The sequence below is a fragment of the Phoenix dactylifera genome, chromosome 8 (genome assembly GCF_051530095.1).
Source record: "Phoenix dactylifera cultivar Ajwa chromosome 8, Ajwa_hap1_PhDact_Kaust_v1.1, whole genome shotgun sequence".
Lineage (NCBI taxonomy): Eukaryota > Viridiplantae > Streptophyta > Magnoliopsida > Arecales > Arecaceae > Phoenix > Phoenix dactylifera.
Window position 1 is genome coordinate 26,902,601 of NC_143197.1, and position 23,329 is coordinate 26,925,929.

Here is a 23,329-nt window from a genome sequence, read left to right on the forward strand (position 1 = left end):
TTTAGGCATTAGTGACCTAAGTTCTTGTCTTGCTTTCACCGCAATTCCTAATTCATGTTCTTAATGAATTTCAATAAGTTTTGCGTTTCTTCCCAGCGACAGAAAAAGATGGATGAGAACCATTTACCTAATGACGGACCGTACAAATAAGTAGAACATGAACAATCTACAAGAAACCTTAGAGTCATACATAATGGATCCCACATGCCTGAAGTCTTAATGCATTAAAATTATGAGCAACTCCTTTTAAGTTGAACTAAAATTAAAATCTCACATTTTTTGTTGCCACTGGTACCTTATTGCCGCTTATACCCTAAGACCAATGATCCTAAGAGCAAAAGCAAATGCAGCAGGTTAATTTTACCAAAAACATTCTCATTTGCAAGCTTCAGCTATTTGTATCAATCACTCCAAAGATTGCCCCATTCTAGAAAACCATTACAGAGAAGAAGAAATAAGCAAAGGTAATGAAGGGCTCCCTAAGAAAATGAGTTGAAAACAACACATCTGTAGCACCATGCTGTGGACTTGAAACAATCAAGTATGATCAACCCCAAATTGACAAAATAACAATATCCACTCCTTTGTACTGCAATATGCAACCTCATGAGTCCAAAAAATGGCTGTGCAAAAAAAATAAAAAATCAATGTCTTACTTGAACCATTTTCTTTTACCACAAGTTTTGCACAAGAACATCTTCGCATCTGTTGCCCATATACATGAAAAAAATTACACCCTCCATTGCAAGGGAAATCCAGCTTCCATACAAAAATTGGTCAACTCCGATCTTATGCTCCAGGGGGACTTGCTCCAGCAGAATCAGGGGTTTAAAAGCATGAAGATGCATGCATACAGCGGGCAATGACTTCAGGAAATTATAAGAGCATTCTGACTGCATTTCTTGGAGTGCCCATGCGGTAGTGCATGACGAAGTGGCTTCCTTTCCATTCCTGGAGAAACATTATCTCCTCATTTTCTGGACTTCTTCATGTATAGAGTGGAAAAGCACCGTGGATATGTATCTTTCACCAAAGCTCGGGAAAACGACCTGCAACATAAATTGCTGCATAATATCAGGCGACTTATCCTGACAATAAGATAAAAGGCTCGTTTATAGGCTGTCAGATACACAAATGGGTCACGCATGCAAGTGCAAGCACACATCATCATACCATGGTAAGGCTTATGCAACTGCATGCAAAGTCTAACATCAGATGCAACACATTTTCTGACACTGCAGTACCTTGTGTAGTATTTTTATTCTTTGCAGCTCTCTCTCTCTCTCTCTCTCTCTCTCTCTCTCAGTGTTTGCACGAGAGACAATTAAAGTGTGCATCTAGTAAAATGAATTTATCAACTTTAATTATATATGAACAGAGTTGGGAGTAGAGACATTTAATTGGATGCCAATAGATGAAACCTGAGTGTGGCTCTACAATAGCAGAGCTACAGGTCGTGCATGGTAATTTAACAAACAACAGAGACTTCCACAATATCCTCTTATCCAGAGAAACTGCCCAAATTAGTGGATTAATTCATCTGTTCATTCTTCCAACTTTGTTCTTCAAGCACAGTGGTATTGGAGCATCTTTGCCTGCTGTGGGAGCTTCTGTGAGATTGTCTTTGCTCTTACCCCATTTCTTGATAGTCTTGTTGCAATGTTGCCAAAATATGGAAAAACAAGGCCATAAACAGGTTCCCGCATCCCTCTTCCATTGAGAGGACTTCTTGGAGGGTTTTCCCCCAAGTGTTTTCTTTCCCCAGCAAAAGTTTTTCTCAAGATTTTCACATGGATAATTATTATTCCATTCATTTCTGATCTTAAGCGCGATAAGCTCCGAGCTCACCAGGCAATGCCCAACGCACGGATAGCTGCATAATGGAATACTTTGCTTTGTGATCCATTATTTCACAAAGAGCATGAATTGACTGGTGGTGCTCCCTCAGTCAAAGTTTTCCCAAGTGTTTCTGAGTCAATAAACCAATCAGCTCCCTATTAAGCATGCGCAGGTATCATAATCAATACATATGTTAGGCCCCAATTTTACTGGAGCCGGAATACATGATGGTGTTGTGTCCTTCATGGCCTCTATTCATTTGGAGATCTGCATCAGAGAGGGCATATTCATAATTCCAAGGATTTTTATCCTCATAATTTATAGTGGTGAGATAAATCTTTCCCAAATAGCAGAACCACTGGTGCTCGTCTCTTTGACTTTTCTATTATGGTATTGCTTCAACAGGAATAAAGGGCATAATATTATCCTTGGGAGGAGCATCTGCTCTCACTTTTCCTGGATCTATATCTAGAGGTGCTTGTTCTAAGAGAGTAATATCCCCCCTCCCCTCCAGGAAAGCCATGTGCCTACTAACAAAGGCTTTTTGCTCATCTACTGTCGGAGTAGTATCCTTTTGTTTCTATGGGTATCCCGTGAATTAGGAGAGTTCACTTCATAATTCCAATTTATTACAGTAGATTTTCTTAAGATTGGTGGGGCAACCTGACACTTTATAGTGTAACAAGCTAGGCTTCTCTCCTTCCTGCATCTTATCCCACAAGTTCAAACAAAATCTAGCATGACTCATCATGGACCTAACCATATCCACCAAGGTCCTATTCCTCTTATCAGCAATCCTATTTGGCTATGGGCACTTGGGTGCAGTCCCCTGAGAGGCAATACTATTCTCTCCCAGGTAGTCTAGAAATTCATTGGAGAAAGATTCCCTCCTCCCTCTGAATGTACAGTCTTCATAGGTTTCCTTATACTCTTTCTCCTCTAATGACCTATACTTTCTGAACTTCTAAAAAATTAAAATGAGTCAAACTTGCGGCATGTAGGTAGACAAAATCGCATGTTTAGAGTCATTGATAAAGGTAAAAATGATATACTCTTATCTATCCCTTGCTACTATGCTGAGTGGCCCACATACATCATCATGAACTAACTTCAATAGCTCACCAGGGTATGGTAACTTGGACTTCTTGCCTCGGAGGCATGACCAAGGTTGGACCTCCAAGAAAATCAAAGGTCCATTCCTTACCAAACTCTTGATCCTACTAAGATTGATGCGACCTCATCTTGTACGCCATAACTACATGGAATTAATGAACCCAGAATCTTGTTTCTAGTCACACTTGGTTTAGTTAGAAATGCATCGTTCTCATCACCATCAACCATAATATAAGTATTTCAAACATATAGTCCACCATTTAACCTAAGAATAGCTAAAATGTACTCATTAACTTTATAATCAAGTTTTTTCCAAAAACTAAATTATAACACTAGTTCACAAGTTTACTGCTAGAAATTAAATTCTTATGAACATGAGGTGAATAAAGAGTGTTTTTAAGAACTAATGAATATTTTCCTAGAAAATTCAAGAATGATGCCTCTGACAGCCATCACCAATATCCTTACCTTAAACCCCATGTGGAGCTGTATTTTCCCATCCCCCAAGAACCCAAACTAAAGTTTTAACTATAGAAAGAGATAGAGAACTAACTCTTCTTTGAATTTAACCAAGGTCAGATGATTAACCCTAGCTTGGTTTAACCAAAGTTAGAAGACTAACAGGCCACATGAGGAAGAGGGTCACCAAATAGGGCTCGAGGAGCCAAGTTAGCAACCATTCCATGTATATGAATTCAAAGGACTAAACTCACATCTTGCATGATGGACTTAGAGAGGACTAAGTCCAAATTTGGCCTTGAATTGGGTTAGAAGACTAACCCAAATTTGATTTAACCAAAGTCAGAAGATTAACTCTACTTTGTATTTACCAAAGTGAGAGAGAGAACTAGCCCTAACTTAATTTAACAAAGGCCAAACAAGTAACCTGTGACATTAGGTAAACAGTAACCAATGCTTAAGGGGTCAAGCAGCAACCTTTCCATGTATATGGGTTTAGAGGATAAACTCATACTTGAGAAAAAATGAACTCAAGAGGACTAAAGTCCAAATTTCTCCTTTTTTTCTCACTTAACTAAAGTTATAGGACTAACTCTAGCTGAATTTTACTAGAGCCATAGGGCTAACTCGGGCATAAATGTAGGAAGGGTCTGATCCTTACTAGATTGATTTAATGAAGATTCCTTCCAATTGGGTTTGACCTAATCAAGTTATTCCAGGTCTCAGCCACTTTAGGTTGTGTTTGGTTTAGCTTAGGTCTAGACTTCCATGAATTAGGCGAACCCTTTTAGACTTGGTTTAACTGGTCTTAGTTGGGTTTGAACCCACTTGATTAGGATATGAGCCCATTCTCTTCTAATTAAGAACAAGCAGTTTGATCTGGATGTTGACCCTTTTAGTTCATTTGGATTCAAGAATTACTAGCTTGTACATGGCCTCCTTAGCCCATTTAAGTATAATCCTTTTGGTTTTGTCAAACATCATTGGATTGGTTGGCTCTCATTCCATCTGCATTGAACTCTAAGCCCAATTAGATCAAGTGAAGACCATGTTCATCTAGGCATGAACCCATGTTGGTCAAACTAGGTGGTCAGGTTAAAATTTGATGTCTAATCGAGCTTAATTCCATAGGTTTAAAGCCATCCAATTGAGCCCTGAACCCTAGACTTGTGTCAAATTTCAAGCTAGGTGGTTTTAGAATAGATGATTGGAAACCCATTTGAGACTCAGTCAAGCTTAACTGAATATAATTTCTTATTTGTTAAGGTTCAATTCTGCTGGCCTTAACCCAATTGAAAATCAGATTTAGAATCAAATTAGATTAAGCACAATGAAGTTGCATTTAATAACATTAAGAATTGAATCTGAGCTTCAATAAGTTCGACTAATCATGAATAAATTTCAGGTTCCTTTGGTAAGTTAAGCACCCATCTGAATCTAGCTGGGTTGAAACCTCTTGTAATCAGGTTTGAACCTACTCAATAGCTAAGATCAAAACTCAGCCAGCTTATCATGTTTTTATTTGTCTAGTTGAAGCCCTCTTAATTGGATTCACACCACAAATTAATGGATGTGAGCCCTTTTTAATTGGGTTAAGTTCATTGTGTTCAATCAAATTCCATCTGTACAAGCTGAGAAGGACACCATCATTGTTTACATTAAGCCAATCCATGCTGGTTGCAGTTCATTCTTTTAACATAATATGTTCAGCTGGGTCCATTCCTTTCTAATGGGGCTGAACCAATTTCCAACTGAAACATGAAACTCTAACGCACGTTAGAATTTATTCTAACTTTCTGATTTGTTCACAGAACTTTAACCTAACCCTTTCTGATTCATGGTATTTATTCTCATAAGAAAACAAACACTTTCTTCTCTAAATATTTAAGCCCACTGAGAAAAGGAGCCACCCATGCAAAACATTAGAAAATTCTCCAATATGGAGTTACAGATGGTTCCAGGCCAACATGGAAATATGAACTAAAAGGAATCAAGGGAAACAATTGCTTGACATTCACATGATTGCTTGCACAGGGGATCATGGATTGATGACCGTATGCGAAAGAAATATCATAGCAAACATCACAGAAAACTTAACATGCACTGTGCTGCCATTTGATTTCTTTGAGCCAAAATCATAATATGATTTAAGCAAGACGAGAATGACTTAGCAAGATTGCAGGATGGATGGAGTAAAAGAAAAACACTATGACTTGTGTTGGTGACCTGTTCCTCAGGCATGGTGTCCATCATTGATGAAGATAGCAGCTCGACAAACTCAACAACAGCTGACAAGCAGCATCTGGATGAGAGCCAGTGAGCAGCATTTGCATGAGAGCCGATGAGCAGCATCTTGACGAGAACTGACCAACAGCATCTCGACAAGAGCCAACATAAGTGACATCTTGGTGAGAGCATACAGACAGCATCTTGTCAAGAAACAACATGCCGTTGGGTGTTAGAGCCTTAACTTGTATCAGTTAAGAGCCCTAGCTCGAGATAGAGAACCATAGCTTTATAAAAGATGAACCTTAGCCCATGGAAAAACAAAGCCATAGCTCTCAAGAATGTGAGCCTTGTCTCAAATGGAGGCGGCGGCGGCGAGAGCTGTGGCCCTTGAGAGTCACCTTTGAACTCTGTCTTCTTGGTTTGCAGGTGGATGCCTTTTCTTCTCTTTTATTTCCTAAGTAGCCAGCAATCAATATTTATAGAGCTTGAAGAAGACTTGGTGATGATCGTGTATATCCTATATCCATAAAAGGGACATTCTTTGTTGGCCACACGTCAAAGTTATAGGTTTTTGATTGAGCTTGAACAAGTACCTAGGACTCCAGCTGTTACAGACAGTCTTCTCCATGTCAAGGAACAGAAAGAAAGAGCAGTCATTCTGAAACTATTCGTGCATATTTACAAATCTTGAGAACCAGCGCTTAGTTATTTTTTTTGTCAAGGGAAGGGTCCCATCAATAGCATGTAACTCTTCTTCACATAGGATTGTAGGGACTTCTTGGATTAAAAGTGCATCATAACCCATGCTGGTAATGGAAGACTTGGTCAAGGACTTAATCTGTTAAGGAAGCCATTGCAGATTTAGTTCATGTTTACTTGAGCCTCTATCGAATCAATTTCAATCAAAGTTCTGGTGTTTGGGTTAACTCTGATCCCTGACTGAACATGGGACCCAAATAAATGATTTACTAAAGAGAGAAAAGATCCCATATGGTCCCAAAACAAGCCAGTAAATATGTATGTAATGCGCCAGCTGAAAGTATTTGTCTGCATCTGCCCAGCACATGAGGATAAGCATATATACATGTACACACATCCCTGCACCATAGTCCACTGGTATACAGCCACTGTATTTTCATTATATGAAAACTGTGCATAACCTGAATAATATGTTGAAAAATTTGGTTCCTTATCAACTTGATGCATGAGAATTGGGATGTCTTGGGCAATTTAAGACCGTCTACTTATAACCACGTATAATCACATGTATGATAATCATTTGACGTGCTGAACCAGATCTTGGTTGGACACTCTGATCATGTATTATATATCCAATTGGTACTTGGTATATGGAATCCATATCTTGAATCTAAAACTTGCATCAATCAATTGATTTTCAAATTTGACCCAAGCAGGGTCCTGTATCGATACGCAAAGCCCGGCACCCTGGCACCTTGCACACCATTATATCTTTTGCTATTTGAAAGCACGATCATGCAAGCTCTCCTATTTGCCCTTGAGCCTATTCCAACATTAACTGGCTGCTAGTTTTATGAATCTACAATTTAATAGTAGTAATTGATAGAGCCTCCTTAAAGACTATGCTGAAATAGGGTTTTTTGGCTATTAAATTTCAGATTCAAATATGAAACTGAACAGATGGTCGAATTACAGCAATAATTAAAACAACTTATACGACATTAGAAGAAAGAGGAAGTTTGACGGAGGAAGAAAGCAAATAGAGAAGTAACAAGAAAAGGGAAAAGGAGAGCAATAAAACTTTGTAGAAGAAAAGAAAATTAACTAAGCAAAACCAATGTCTCCATACCTTAGTTGGCAAAAATGGGAGCTGCTGCCACAACGGATTCAGGTGTGGGGATGGCATGCAGATCACTTAAAAATAAAAAATAGAATAAGAGAACTTAGGTATGGGGTCTGGGAATAAGGTTCTCGAGTGGGGACACTGGCCTAAGAAGTTTAAGGCTACTTATAGAAAAAAATGAGTGTCCTAGTGCACGAAGCTCCTGCCATTGTAGGGTCTAGAAAAGGTCAAACATATGGAGAGGTTGTTTCCGTATTTTGAACCTATGGCATCTAGGTCATGATGAAGTAACCTTACCATTACACCAAGGTTGCCCTCTTTATGGCTACATATTTGATAAATATTAAACACTTAGGAAATGAAAATTTCCAAAATACCCTTCCTAAGGTGTTTGGTCCTACATAATATGAGAGACAAATAAAAACAAGAGCAGGTGGGGCATATAGATATCCACAATCTTTAGCTCATCTATTTGTCCCTCCTCTACTTCTTTTCTTTTCAATTGTTTAATTTCCTATTAGTCATCCGTTTTAAGAGCCAAACAGCCTAACATGACAATAATATAGCACCCTTTACCTAAGTTGCCACATCATACAAGCAACTTAACCCCAAAATAGCAAATAAAAGGCCTAAAAAATGAAAATAACTCTAAATTCTGCAATCAAAATCTCTAAAATCCCAACACTTCCAGAAATCTTACCTTCCTCTGAGGTTCCCTTGTCTGTTGCTAACACTCGAAGCTCCTGAAAAGCATCACAGTTTCTATTGCTACACCAACCCCATGCCTTGAAATTATTATAGTGCTATTAAATGATCAGCATTTAGCCCTAAACCGAGTCGAATAGAGGAAAAGGATTCATGTAGCCGACCTCCACTAGTTTGGAACTAAAGCTTAGCTGAGTTGAGTTGACTATTAAATAATTAGCATTTTGGTGTCCAACGAATTAACTCGGTATATCAATCTATAGCAGCATTTCTTTTGGTAGTTATTATGAAACAAGAATGTTTTACTTACATCATGCTCATCCTATAACCTCCTTTCTTTGTGAAAAAAAAAAAAGAGAAAAAGAGAGGGAGGGAGATCCATCCGTATTATTATTACCCAGCCACCAAAGACTCAAACCCTAAACCTCTGGTTGCTAAGTGGAGGTGTGTGATCACTAGGGCAAGCCCCAATTCCCCACCATATTATCTCTTTATTTGTGCATACCCTATCAAGAATAAGAGGACATGGTTTTGTCAAGTGCAGCACACATGTAAACAATATATGGCATACGGGATGTAAATTTTATGTGCTGTACATATTGTATAGTATTTGTTTGTATGTCTTTTTGGTATTTAAGTCGACCTTAAAATGGACCATTGCTCTGATTAGTTGATCGATGGTGTGTGTGTTTTGGGGGGAATTTCTTCATCACTTCTATTTCTAGGTACGAAATCTTGTTGCAAAACCTTCAAAAATGCCTACTTACAATTTGTGATATTAAATAATGGAAGGAAGAAAAATAAAAGAAATTTAATGATGACCATAAGTTCATATTTTTCAGATTACAAAAACTAAGAGCATTATGTGAAAGGCTAAAAGATATTTTCTCACTGCAATCAGCTTTCCAGCATTTTCAGGCCTTTTTGCCACATGGATGGCAGCAGCTGCAGCTGCTCCTGAAGATATACCAACCTGAAAAGTGATGATGCAATTAGTAACTGAACTATAAATGAGATCACATGGAGTAACCATATGACATTAATCCAGTACATTGAATTGTTTCGGTTCATCTAATTAAAAATACTTGTCAAATCACATAGAAATACTTTTAAAAAAAAATCATGCCACTTTTCCCAAAAAAAGAAATCATAATTACCAGCAAGCCTTCCTTTAATGCTAGAGTCCTTGCAACTTCGACAGCTTCAGAAGTAGTAATCTGCAAGTTCAAGAATTAAAAAATCAGCACCACATTTTCTTAGTGTTAAAAAAGAAACCAACTTTATTTTATTCTTTATGTACCATGTAGAACTGTAACGTAATCATGGACAACAATTTGAATAACAGTGAAACGATGCAAGAGTATTTGGCAACGCTAACATTCTATAAATGCAGCTCCTTTTAGTGGTGGATTAACATAGCATGCACCTAACTTACACCATGTCAAGCTGTGAGAAGAGACAGCCATCTATTGTTTCATATAACTTTTGATAACTACAGCCCCATGTAATAACAAAATGCAGATATTATGCTCTCGCTCCTAAATCTCCATATGCTTGTTGTTTAGTAAATTAAGTTCTATCAGTGCTCAATGGCAATTTATCCTTCTTCTTGTGATTTTTATGTTATCAAAATGAAAAGGATGATTCGTCACAAGCGTTAGGCACATCATTTGCATTTCTAGACCACTGATTCATGTTTCCAGTGTCTCCAATGAAAATGTTAACATGAGATAGTACATTGTGGAATTATATAAAGATATGGTGAAACTTATACATTGTTCAATTTGACAGAGTTCAAGTATTATTTTTCCATATTCCAAGTCAATCTAACCTTTTCTGAGCTTTATGTCATTGTTCTTCCAATTTAATTCTATTTTTGTGGGTCAACTTTTCCTAAAAGTATAGTACACGCATATATGTGCTGTCTACACACATGAACGCACATATACGCTTAGGCCTGTCTATCAACAACAATATCGCCTCTTTAGTGACCTGAGATTTAATAAAGGGGTCAAAATTATTTTCAGGTCATTAAAAACATGTCTAAAAATCACCTCGGCTTGAAGTACTAAAAGTAACATAAAATAAAAATAATGGGTTATTCCGGTGTATCATAGCATTCCTTTATCATAACTTTCAATAGTGTCATGTATCTCTGTGCTAATTTGGGTTCTTATTAGAATGGTATGGCATGATATGCTACATAGAGCTGACTCGTAGCTATCAAAAGAATGCAATGTGCTACTCCAACTTTGATCTTACGATGCCTCGCCATGGCCTCTTTTTTTCTACATATGTCCTCCTGAACTAACATCAAGGGGGTCTGGATTTTCTAACAAGCACTAACTAGTCCAGTAAAATATTCAAGCAGAGTTCTAGAAATGAACGTCAAACAGAATAGACTATTACACCTGCTACTAAATTCATCTTGGCCATGACATACTTAAATGATACTAGGATGGGTCAGAAAGATTTAGAACACATTACTAATCCCTAATAAGTAGTAAGCTCATTATCTATTACAGCATACACTTCTTAAAGAAATAAACAAGGAGAGAGACAGGAAAGGATAAGAAAATTTGTTAGTTACTGAATCTTTATATTACTGGGGACATGCCTATTTTGTACTATTCAGTTGAACAACTAAGCACTAAAGTTTCAGCCTTGTAAAAGATCCAACAATTAGTGAATTATCTCAATATATAATATGAATGTATAAATATAACATTTTATATAAACATTCAGCCTTAATCCCAAACTAGTTGAGGTTGGATGTATAAATTCTTTTCCTCCATTCGCTCGGTTTACGATTATGCTTTCTAAGAGATATTAAGAAATTAAATCCTTCCTTACTACTTCATCCTATATAATTTTTGGTCTATCTCTATCCTTCTTTCCTTCTCCATGTATCCATACAGGTGCATCTCTTGGTCGACTTTGTACATGTCCAAACTCTCTAAGCCATCCTTCTCTCAATTTGTTCTCAATTGGTGCTACCTCCACTTTTTTATAAATGACTTCATTTCTTATTCTGTCTTTTCTTGTATTATCTTACATCCATCTCAACATTCTCATTTCATCCACACTTATCTTATGCACATGTTATTTTCTAGTTGCCCAACATTTTGTATTATAAAGTTTAGCTAGCCGTATGGGTGTCCTATAAATTTTTTTCTTCAACTTAGTAGGTATACTGTGATCATATAATATTTCAATTACACTTCTCTATTTCATCCAACTTGCTTTAATCTTATGGATAATATTCTCTTCAATCTACCCTTCCTTATGAATAATTGATTTTAATACCAAAAATGATCACTTTTAGGAACTTCGTGATCCTCAATTTTCACTTCGTCTCTCTTTCTAATTTTACAAAAATTGCATTCTACGTATTCCATCTTGGTCTTACTTAACCTACAATCCTTGGATTCTAATGCACCCCTCCATAGGTCCAACTTATATGATTAACTTGAACTTTAGTTTCATTCACTAAAACTATGCCATTTAAAAAAAGCATGCACCAAAGAATATTGCCCCGAATATGCCTAGTAAGCTCGTCCATAAATAGCACAAAAAGGTAAGGGCTTAGAGTGGATCCTTGGTGTAAACATTTTGTGATTCAATGCTCACTGGTATTACTATCAATAGTTCTCAAACTAGTAATCACTCCATCATACATGTCATTAATTACATTAATATATATCTAATGAGAACTCATTTCTTTTCTAACACCTACCATAAGACTTCTATAGGAACTCTATCATATGCTTTCTCTAAATCAATAAAAAAATCATATGAAGATCTTGCCTCTTTTCTCTATACTTCTTCATTAACCTCCAAAGGAGAAAAATAGCTTCCATCATCGACCTTCCTAGAATAAAACCAAATTGGTTCTCTGATATTTTTCTATCATACCTCAATCTATGCTTCATCATCCTCGCCCGAAGTTTCATAGTATGGCTCATAAGTTTAATGTCATGATAGTTAGAATAATTTTAAATATGACTTTTATTTTTATAAATTGGTATTATAGTACTTTTCCTCAATTCACCAAGCATCTTTTTGGTCTTTAAAATTTCATTAAATAAATTAATCAACCAAGTTACTCTTACATCATCTAAACACTTCCAAACCTCAACAAGGATTCCATCAAGTCCAACTGTTTTTTCCTATTTTCATCTTTTTCAATAGCCTCCTGTACCTCAAATACTCTAATTTTACTTATAAACATTTCTATCCACAGTAGAACTAGTAAGGCATCCTAATCATCTATATGACTTTCATTGAAGAGCTTATCAAAATAACTTGGTTGACAAAGTTGTTGATAGTTAAATCTTACAACTGATGCTGTAGCAAAAATGAATTCTACTTTAATGTAATTTGAGAAGATTGTCAATGCATACTTAACAAAACTCATTACTATTTTTTGAAAATAACAAAGCAATGCAAATCAAAATTTTGCATTCCAACCTTTAGGACCTCATCAAGCAATTTTACATCCAAAATGCTTGGCACATAACCTGCTCAGAGCATTGTAAGAGAACCAAATAGTAAGTACTGTACTATAAGAAAAATCAAGTAAAAAAAAAGATCTGAACTTTGTTGCATGATGGTATCTGTCATTCACCTGGGTTTTCTCCAGAAATGACACTAGTTTCAGCAGGTTCAACTCCAATTACCTAAGCATAAAAAGGCAAGATCATGAGAGATATAATGATAAATAGACCAATCTAAATTTCAACTCTGAAGGGTCCAGAAGAAAATATCATGATAAGCATTAAGTAAGTCAAACATTGAAATCTTCTGAATTGAAAGATCAAGATAAACATGGGCAGTGAGATACTGAATGCTCAATCAATGGAAGCATAAGGAATATTTCACAATTTTATTTTAGTAAGATGCTAATGATAAAAGAGATTTAGCTATATGCATATACATAGAAACTACAAGCAATCAAGGTAACTTCCTAGAAGAGACTACACAATGGCAGTGGCTGCATATGTGTGTGTGTGTGTGTATGTGTATATATATATATACACACACACACATACGCGCACACACACATATGCAGCCACTGCCACATATATATATATATATATTCTGCCAGCACATGCTATTAAGCAGGATAGCATTAGAAAACCGAGCTTGGTTTCATACAGGTATAATAAGCAGTATTCTAGAACACAAAATTCAGTGATGATCACTTCATGCCACTTTGTTTCTCATTCCCCTTTTACCATGATTAAATTAATAATATGGCTTAAAATATTTTTTACACTGCATCAAACCTTGCAACAGGTTGATCCCCCTCAGAGGCCATTTTTTGGAAATTTACTTTTCCACATATGCCAATTTTATGTAGCTTTTTAGGTTCCTCCACTAGGTGGTCTAATAGGATCATTAATAGATGCAAGGGTTGCATCTACAACCTAACCAACAGCCCCAGGAAACATGAAAATTCAGATTGTACAATTATTATTATCATTACCAGAAATAATTTAATAGCAGATTAAAAGTCCTATGAACAAAATGTAATGTTCTCATTTGGTATAGTTCACATTGAGTTTCTACACCCTCACTGATAAATCAAAAAGATGAGAGATAGAGATTGTAGTTTGAGGGTAGTCAGAGATATCATCTGGAAAAACATTTATTGTCAGTCAAATAGGCAAATTACTAAAAAAATCATCATGAGAAATCACAATATTACATAAGTTACAACCAAGGAAAAGCTACAAACCTTAATGTCTTTATTCATCATTTTCAAATAACGTCCTGCACCAGTGATAGTACCACCTGTCCCAATGCTTGAAACGAATATATCAACACTACCCATTGTATCCTCCCATATTTCTGGGCCTGTGGTTTCAAAGTGGATCTGTAATTTATCCAAATGTGTCTTAATAAAACTTTCACCCAAGGCTATTGAAGTACTTAGGCTTATATTTAATGTTTGATGTAAAGTAGCTATAAAATAAAAAGAAATTATCTGAACCAATAACCTTTGTATTAGCTGGATTGTCAAACTGCTGAAACATATATGCATTTGGTGTCCGGCGAACAATTTCTTCAGCTTTGTCAACTGCTCCCTTTATTCCTTTCGCAGGATCTGTTAAAACAATTTCTGCTCCGAGTGCACGAAGAAGAATACGTCTCTCCAAATTTATAGATGCAGGCATAGTTACAACAAGCTTGTAACCTCTAGCTGCAGCAACAAATGCAATACCCACTCCTGTATTTCCACTAGTTGGTTCTACTAAAGTGCTCTGCATGATAACAGAATTTTGAGCACGATGCATGATAATTTAGAGGCACAAACAACTGCTAGATATAGCTAGTCAAGAAGATCACCTTCCTGGGAGAAATAACCCCATTTTCTTCGGCATCAGTTATCATGCTATATCCAATCCTGGATGGTGAATGAGAAATTACTTAGTGTACAGAAGCATCAAACAAATCAACACAAATGTTTTGACGGTAGAAATTTACCTATCTTTAACACTCCGACAAGGTTCCATTGACTCGAGTTTTGCAGCAATATTAGCTACACAACCTTCTACTACTTTGTTGAGATATATCATAGGCGTCTTGCCAATTAACTGATTAAAATTACAAAATCAAAATTAAATTAGAAAATGTGTGGCACAATGTAAAAGTAGATCCTGCATCACAAAATCAGCACAAGTTGGATTTTCTGGCAGGCTGATTCAAAATTTAGAAACAGCAATCTGTTTCAGCCATTCATTTAGTACCATAAACTGGTAAATAGCTACTTTCTCAAAGAGTTCACTGTGACAAATTTCATCTAAAGTATTTTAAGCACCCACTTTTCATGCCTTTCATGCACAAAGAGTTTCAAAGAAGTACAACATAGATATGATATATAAGAATAAATGACGACATTGCTAGCCTTCTTTCTATAAGTTACTTGATCCAAGGTAGGATTTATTGATTATTGCAGAAGTTTACAGTAGCGCATGCCAAAGCATAGAAGGTGAAGAAAACACACCAACAAAGTGAAATTGCCTTTCCAGAACAAAAGTTAAAAAATACAAAGCCCTCAGTCAAGCATCATAAGAACGTAGAAAAAGTTTCAAGAAAAAGCATGCAAACACAATGACCTCGTTTCTCCAGTTTCTTCTTCAATTTTTGAGATCATATTGTTCTAGCGCTCTCTTTGAAGATCACTCACCACAAGCCTACCTGCTAGAGCATTGATCTCTTCCTTCTTATATTGATGTCGCATTCACATTTCTTGGGACATCAAAACAATCTTCAAACATGGTTTCAATGTCTTATAAGTGCCTTTCTGGCTTATTGTTCCGTTATATAGTATTCTTAGAATCCCCTACCACTTTATAGCGAACATATTTATTCAAGTATTCCACATGTGTTAGCCCAGGAAACAGCTTGACCTTGTTTTTCTTGTTCCACAATTAACAAAAGCTGCATTGTGGGACCAAGAAATATTATCTTGATAGATTTCTTGAATTTAGCTGATAAAAGGCAATATGGTACAGATATCACCGAACCCACTGGTTGAATCCTGTAAAAGTTACCCCTTTTCTCAACCCCCTTTCATTTATGCCATAAGCCTCAGACCCTTTGCTACTGCTAAACTCCTAATCAACCTAAAAAAAATTAGGGTAAAGGAAAAAGAAAAAAGAAAAAAAAAAGATAATGTTGAGCCATCCAATAACAACTATATCAAGAATTTTGTTTTTCTTTCCCAATTCAGCTTCCAGATTTATATACCCCAAGATTTGCGAAAAAGAAAATCAAACCAAAACAAGCACTGTTGCAATCTAAGTTGCCTCGTGCAATAGATAACCAAGAAACAAAGGAAAAGGCAACAAATAACAGTCCAGATGGAAGCAATAAACCAAAAGACTTAAACCCAGTATACTTCCAGCGATCAATAACAGGAGCAATACATAAGAAAAGAAATAAAGAAAGAAATCAACCGGGAAATGTTATAGATGGAGGGTTCGAACTGGACCTGGGTGACGTCGTCTGCGATGTTGACGGCGTCGACCTCCTCCTCGGCATGGAGAGAGACGGCTTTGGCCGAGAGAACGAGGCGTTTTCTTGCGGGAACGGCATTGAAGGAGGAACGGACGGTGAGGAGGGGGGCTCGGGAGAAAATAAACGAGCGCGCTGGCCGAGGAGGGCAGAGGGGGGCAATGGGTAGAGCGGAGGCGGACGCCATCGCCGGGGTTTTAGAGGGGTTTAGGAGACGGGGATTGGACACCGCTGCAGCAGCGGATAGGGAACATAAGGGGTTTCAGGACTATCGTGTGGGTCTTATACAGGGAAAAGTTTGGTACTAGCCGTTGGAGGAATTACCGTAATATGTTTCGCGGTATTAACAATGACTAGTAAATAAAGTCAAATTGATGATTCACTGGTTGTTTATTTTAATATCCTCATATTACAAGGTTATGTTTGTAATTTTCCAATTCTCATAATAATTTATGCCAAGTAGGATTATTCTCAAATTCTGCAATTGTTGCACCTGGTTGAATTAGTTTTAGAACACCAAATCTGCCATTGGCGAAAACCGAGGGGGTCATGGGCAAAGTGATGGGGTCCCGATTACTGGCAGACGCTTACGGCAGGGGGAGTGTTCGTCTATGGAGGCGTGTATCCGACGGAGACTGGAGAGCTGGCAGGTGAGCACTCTTTCGATGATGGGCAGAGTCACCCTACTGAGGTCAGTGTTGAGTTCTATTCCTGTTTACCTATTGTCTAATACACTGGTACCGGTGTCTGTGCTCCGCAACTTGGAGAGGTTGTTCAGGACTTTCATTTGGGGGCACCGTGGGGACAGAGGGGGCATCCACTTACTGGCTTGGGAGGTCATTTGTCAGCCAACCAGTCGGGGTGGGCTGGGAATCCACTCTCTACTTGAGCGTAGGGAGATACTGGCCACGAGGCTTGCAGTCAGATTTCTTCTGGAGTCGGGGAGTATTTGGGCTTCTTTGCTGAGGGCGAAGTATGGTGACCCCATCACTTTGGCCACATTCAGAGCTGGACGTGGAGCTTCCTTTATTTAGAGAGAGATATGTACTCGTGCCCCGGGGGTGGTGCCTATGATACGATGGGAGATTGGGGACGGGCGGACTATCAGTATTCTAGAGGATAGGTGGCTATCAGAGGGCAGATTGCAGGACTAGCCCACATTGATGGATCATGGGTGGTTGGAGGGGCGCACACTGAGTGCTCTGTTTGTCCAGGGGGAGCAGAGATGGGATGCAGATCTTGTTAGGCGGATTTTTGATGAGCAGCTTGCAGAGCAAGTGCTGGCCTTACCGATCCCGATGGGGAGGACAGTGGATAGGAGGATATGGAGCTTGTCCGGGCGGACGATAATGAGATCCCGCGATATAGCGCAGTGGAGAGGAGGAGTGGAGACCCGATATCTTGATGGTGCCTGAATCTGGAGACTACGTGTTCATCCACGCGTCGCACTATTCCTATGGAAGGTAGCATGGGGCTGTCTACCCACGAGGTGTGTTCTGATGCGACGGGGAGTACGGATAGCTACAGGTTGTGTAGTCTGTCCGGAGGTGGAGGAGTCCCTCTATCATGTGCTAGTTGAGTGCCCGCGGGCTATTCAGATCTGGAGGTGTGCAGGGTTGGCCTATGACCCGAGGCAGAGATGGCCGTCCATTGCTGAGTTCATCCGCTTCCTGGAGAGCCCGGGGGCAGGGCCTGGGGTGATGGAGAGAGGGACTCGTGTTGCATACCTGGCTTACCACTCCTGGTCAGACAGGAATGCACGAGTCTTTGAGGGTCGCAGTTCGCCACCGGGGGCGGTGGTGGCCAGGGCCTTTTTGCATGCAGAGGAGTTTCTTAGTACTGCTGTGAGGTCACCTTCCGGGTTGGCCAGGGACATCTGGGGTACCCCCTCTGCTCTTGTAGCGCCCACTTACGTTTTCGTATCCTGGGTACCCCCACCCCCTGGCTTCCTGAAGGTGAATTTCGATGGCAGTATGGCAGCTGACGGGAGAGGTGGAGGTGTAGGCTTCGTCATTCGAGATCATGATGCCAGGCTGGTGGCACTGGGGGGTCAGCGGATCTCCGATGCATCGGTGGTATGTGCTGAGCTCCGAGCCGCATGGGAGGGCGTATCTTATGCGAGACGGACACTGGGTGCTGACCAGATCATTCTTGAGGGCGATTCGGCCACTGTGATTGATTGGGTGAGGGGTCGAGGTCGTGCAGGTGAGGGTAGACCGCTGCTTATGGACATTCGCAGTCTTCTGCAGGCGTGTGAAACCTATCAGGCTACACACGTCTACAGGGAAGCGAATTGTGTAGCCGATTGGGTCGCTTCCTATGCGGCTCACCATTTTGGAGGTTTTATTTTGCGGGAGCCCGACACTGTGCCGGAGTCTCTCTTTCATTTACTTGTTTCAGATTTTGCAGGCCGTATCCACACCCGTAGGGTGTGAGCCGCCGTTGTACCAAAAAAAAAAAAAAAACCGAGGGGGTCATCACAAAGTTACAAAGCTCATCGTGGTCCAAACAAACCTCAAATCCTACTCATGTAGAAAGTTGTTGAACCTATATGAGATCAAACAGCTTATTCTGAGCTAAGGGTGCAAAAAAGCCCAATAACTTGCGAGCTGCCTGGGCTTGATTTGATTCGACTATTACCGAGCTTGAGTAGCAAGAGACTTGGCTCGAAGGCTCGCTAGCCTAATCGAAGATATATTCTATATTCGGTTAATAATATAATATTTTTATGATAATAATATTAATAATATTCTATATTTTATTTATAATATATATAATTTAATAATTTAAAAATATACTATTTTATTTTATTTTTAATTATACTTTTTAATTATAATCAAAGGCCCAGATCCGAGCTCAAACTCAAGTTCAAGTATAGCTCGGTTGATATTCCAGTCGAGTCGAGTTGATCTCCGGTATTACTTTTTTTTTTATCGAGTTAAGTTCGAGATTGCATATTAAGACTCGATCGATTTCGAGTCGAGTTTTGAGCCAAAGAATTCTGAATTGAGCCGAGTTCGAGTCTCTAGCTACTCGACTTGGCTTGGCTTTGATTATGCCCCATTCTTAGTAGGTATTTTTGATCATTCGTAAAAGGATCAATCAAATTATATGAAAAGATCATAACTGAACTGCTAAACAAAGATCATCCATTGACTCGGACATATTACAAATCTCACACAATAAACTTACATGGCCATTAAAAATAATCACCTTGGCGAAATAAATTACTAGCTCCAAGATAAGAACCGGTCTGTTTTGCAACCGGGATTAGGGTGCGATTCATAAAGACCAACATGTTCAGCCAAATGTCCTATAGGATGCGCATCAGCATCCTGACTGCATTGATTATAGCCCCAACTATTGACACATATAGCTTTCTACTTATTCAAGTGTTGAAAAATAAAACTCAAATAAAATCTCCTGCATATCTAACATAAGTTCTCCAAATGATTAAAATGCACTATTTACAACCACAATCACAATTACAAATCATCCACGAAAACAAACTGGTAACTATGTTTTTTGATGCTTTAATCTCTTGGCTAAGGCTGCAAATGGGTCGGGTCGACCCGTGACCCGACCCGACCCGACCCGAATTTTAGGACCCGCGGGTCCGGGTCGGATCCTAAAATTGGACCCGAATCATTTTCTGGGTCGGATCTGGATTTACCAAACGGACCCGATCCGATCCGAATGGACCCGAAGAGAGAGACCGCATCCTGCGCATCTAGCACCTACTCCCACAATCTAGCTAGCATCTAGCCTTCCCCCAAATCTACGTCATTACTCACCGTCTCGGCTCCATCGCCTTGCATGCCTAGATTACTCCACCCACTAATTACCCATGCATTCAAGTGTCCAATGACATGGCCTCTGTCGTAACTCCTCTCTCTCTCTCTCTCTCTCTCTCGATATATATATATATATATATCTACCCTAGATTATCGCGTACTTTTCAGTGGTCAGTTAGAGGCCTCCTTGCGCCGACCTTTCTCTGCTGAGCTCGTACCCCGTTTCGCCCTTTGGGAAAAGCCCAGCCCAAGTGGCAGCTTTCCCTGATACAAACCGACTCCCTTTGCAGCTCCTCTTGAGGTCAATCTAATGGGCCGACAGCGACACCAGCCCATCCCTACGCTCGTGCCAGCAGTCCATCCTACCCTTCGATCTCTTTCGGCTCCCGTTCCTCTTCCCATTTATATCACGGTGGCCTTTGGCATTGGATGAGGCACTTGAGAACAACTGCACCACCAGCTTATGGGAACCACGACGCCATGGCTTTGGCTTCCGGGTTGGGAGCCGAGCTCAAGGAATGGAAGCAATGGGAAGCGTTTTGGGTTGAAGAAACCTCTATTCCATAAGCACAAAAAAATTGGATCCGATCGGACCCGAACCCGACCCGAATCAGACCCGGACCCGACCCGAACCCGACTCGGACCCGACCCGACCCAACCCGATCTTCAACCGGGTCGGGTCCGGGTCCAAAATTGGGACCCGAACAAAAAACCGGGTCGGATCGGGGTCACCTAGGACCCGACCCGACCCGACCCATTTGCACCCCTACTCTTGGCTGTAACACCAACTTGTGGACCTTCAAATGTCTTAAAAGATAACCTCCTGTCCTGACTGACCAACCTCTCCATATGTATAGTTCATGCCACGCATGGGGAAGGTGTCAAGTCTGATTTACACCGTGATCCATTCAAGGTTATTTCATTCCTTTAAGGTCAAGTGTTTCACTGATGAAACGCTGAAAAAACAGTATCATCAAAGTACTGGTGCTTCATAGGAAGGAGAAGTTTAAAAAAATAAATAAATTTGAGGCATCAGCTCAGATGTAGAATGAGATCTCACAATGGCACTTGGACGTTTATTAATCACGTACAGTGCAAAATTTTGGTGAGAGCTCTGAATGTAAAACAAGCTGAAGTCACAACCTCTGCAGCCAATGCATCATTACCTCTTTAGAACTAATGAACTTTCCATAAGATCATGCATTCAAAACATTTAACCTTGACCCCCTGAACATTAATATCATCTACTTTAAACAGGAGGAGAGATAAGGGGAAAAATACTTTAGGCAAAAAGTCAACTTTGAAGGATTCCTTATTTTAAAATTTAACTCAAAATCAGCTCAGCTTGTTAGATTGAGGAAAGCCAGAACTTTCAATATCTCACAAAGTAGGTGGAAGACTCTTCCTTTGATCCATGATCCATCTTTGTTGCTTGACTTTGAATGCTGAAGAGAAAATTAAAGCTACATTTGTGGTCATCCCCAAAGAGTAAGAAGCAAGATATTGTATCAGGAGTTTGCTCCAATTTGGTGACTCCAATCATTCGATAAAAAGCAATTCTTCCGGTCTTAAACACGTAGCGTCCATGGGAATCATGTGGCAGTCCATGAATCAAAAAGCTCATTCCAAGCTGTTCCTATCCACCTGTGGTCCATCTTAATGCTGAGCAATGTGTGGAAGGGAATGTGGATTGAAGAACTGTTGGTTGGGACCAGCCACGTTGGTTCTGCCCCAGGTTCAGGCCTGCCTAATGGACATGAGGGCCTTGCTCCAATTCAAAAGCCACCATGGTAGCTCATCTGTTTTATAGCTTCCAAGTCTGATTTGAGTCCCTTTCCTGCGCCCACTTCTCACTGCTTTTGTGCACGTTTGAAGCAAAAAGGGGAAGATTTTGGCCCCCCTGCAATGTCCATGTCTTCGAAACTCAATGGGACTTGGAATGCCACCATTGATATTACCTCAATTCCCTTTTTTGATGACCTGACCTTGTAAATCTAATGGAAGCAAGATATCCCAAGCATTTATCCTCTGCTTGGATATCTTTGATTGGATTGTAGTTTTGGTTGTTTTGGATTGTAACATTCCTCTGTTAAGGACATATACTAGTCCGAGTCTTTTAGTGCTGAGGTACTGATGACCTCTATAGACAAGCAAGGTAGGTGAGGTAGATTCAATTACATGACCACTCGCAACCTCTGGCCTCCTATTGAAATGATTCATCAAGTGATGATGACAGTTTAAAGCATTATATCCTGAGATGTTGTGATAATAAGATATATTTCAGGAATATTTGACCATGAAACCTAGTTGCTGCCCCAAGTGACCCCTTTTGTTCTAAGTAATCTTCTCCAACGAAATGCTTGTTTATGTTATAGTTAAAAGATTTTGCATCAATAACAATCACTGTATCTGTCTTTTTACATTTCAGCATGAGCTTGGATATGTGATGGCATGCCAGAGTCACCAGTGATAATTCCACCAAACATATCTGGGGCTGTAAACATATCTGAGGTTGTGACAGCTAAATTAGATCACCCATCTTTGTTTTGAGAACAAGCTGCAGTGCTTCTTGTTGAATTGTCCTCCTTTCAGAAGAACCATGAGACCAGGCTGCTGCCAAAAACATAAGTCTTAATTGCTTGTGCCTCCTCACAATATCATCATTTAAGCCGATAAACATTTCAGAATTCATGCTCCTCCACCTCATTCGGAGCTAGCGAACGGCACATGGGCCGGTCGATTTTCCAATTTCTACCATCGCTGGCTGCATAATAAGACCGACGAATCGAGCGCGATTGGATGCGTTGTCTCATTAATTGCATGCCTCATCAGGAGGGTAGACATTGCTTGGCATCTTGACCGACGATGGAGATCACTCCCTTTCTTAGGTAGAATGTGCTTCATCTTTGATAATTTGATTTAGTACATTGAGTGCACTTTTTGAAATTGCAGCGAGATATCGTATTTTATACATGATCTGAGATCATTCTTTTTGTTTGTGCATTTTAATATTTGAAAACACCTTTTGCTTGATAGGATGCACGGTTCACCAAAGAAGTGGCCATAAGTTGTTTCACCTGTTTATGAAATCTGAAAAATGAATACAGGTAAGTTTCAGGGGATGCGTCTCGGGTGATTTAAAGAAAACCTTCCTATCCTTTAATTTTTCGCCCTTTTTTTTGATAAAGTAAAGGAAAATTTGACACAACAATGTCAATAGTTGTAGATTTGTGAGGTAGTTCTGTCCGATCAAAAAAGGAATGAAGGAAAAGTTCTTAAAAAGTCATCACAACATTGACTTACAGATAATATAGTCGTGAAATGAGGATAATACCTCGGCAGTATT

The 23,329-nt window shown here is 39.3% G+C and overlaps 1 protein-coding gene across 1 annotated transcript; it reads right to left on the reverse strand.

Annotated features, from left to right (window-relative positions):
• Positions 1-542: 542 nt before the first annotated feature.
• Positions 543-16,437, reverse strand: LOC103709083 (cysteine synthase-like). The gene is made up of 10 exons (XM_039124843.3): positions 16,167-16,437; positions 14,657-14,766; positions 14,519-14,576; positions 14,170-14,433; positions 13,908-14,045; positions 12,795-12,846; positions 12,638-12,687; positions 9,325-9,384; positions 9,060-9,140; positions 543-1,049 (listed from the first exon to the last, which is right to left on the reverse strand). Exons 1-10 carry the CDS (start codon positions 16,374-16,376, stop codon positions 963-965), a joined length of 1,110 nt encoding a protein of 369 aa, XP_038980771.1. The 5' UTR covers positions 16,377-16,437; the 3' UTR covers positions 543-962.
• Positions 16,438-23,329: the final 6,892 nt, after the last annotated feature.

Excerpts from the sequence above, each read along its gene's own strand:
- LOC103709083 (XM_039124843.3), bottom strand. The coding sequence starts at position 16,376 with ATGGCGTCCGCCTCCGCTCTACCCATTGCCCCCCTCTGCCCTCCTCGG. Across the intron at positions 14,577-14,656 it reads TGTCGGAGTGTTAAAGATAG|GATTGGATATAGCATGATAA; the intron begins GTAAATTTCTAC and ends TTCACCATCCAG. Across the intron at positions 12,688-12,794 it reads CATTTCTGGAGAAAACCCAG|GTTATGTGCCAAGCATTTTG; the intron begins GTGAATGACAGA and ends TGCTCTGAGCAG.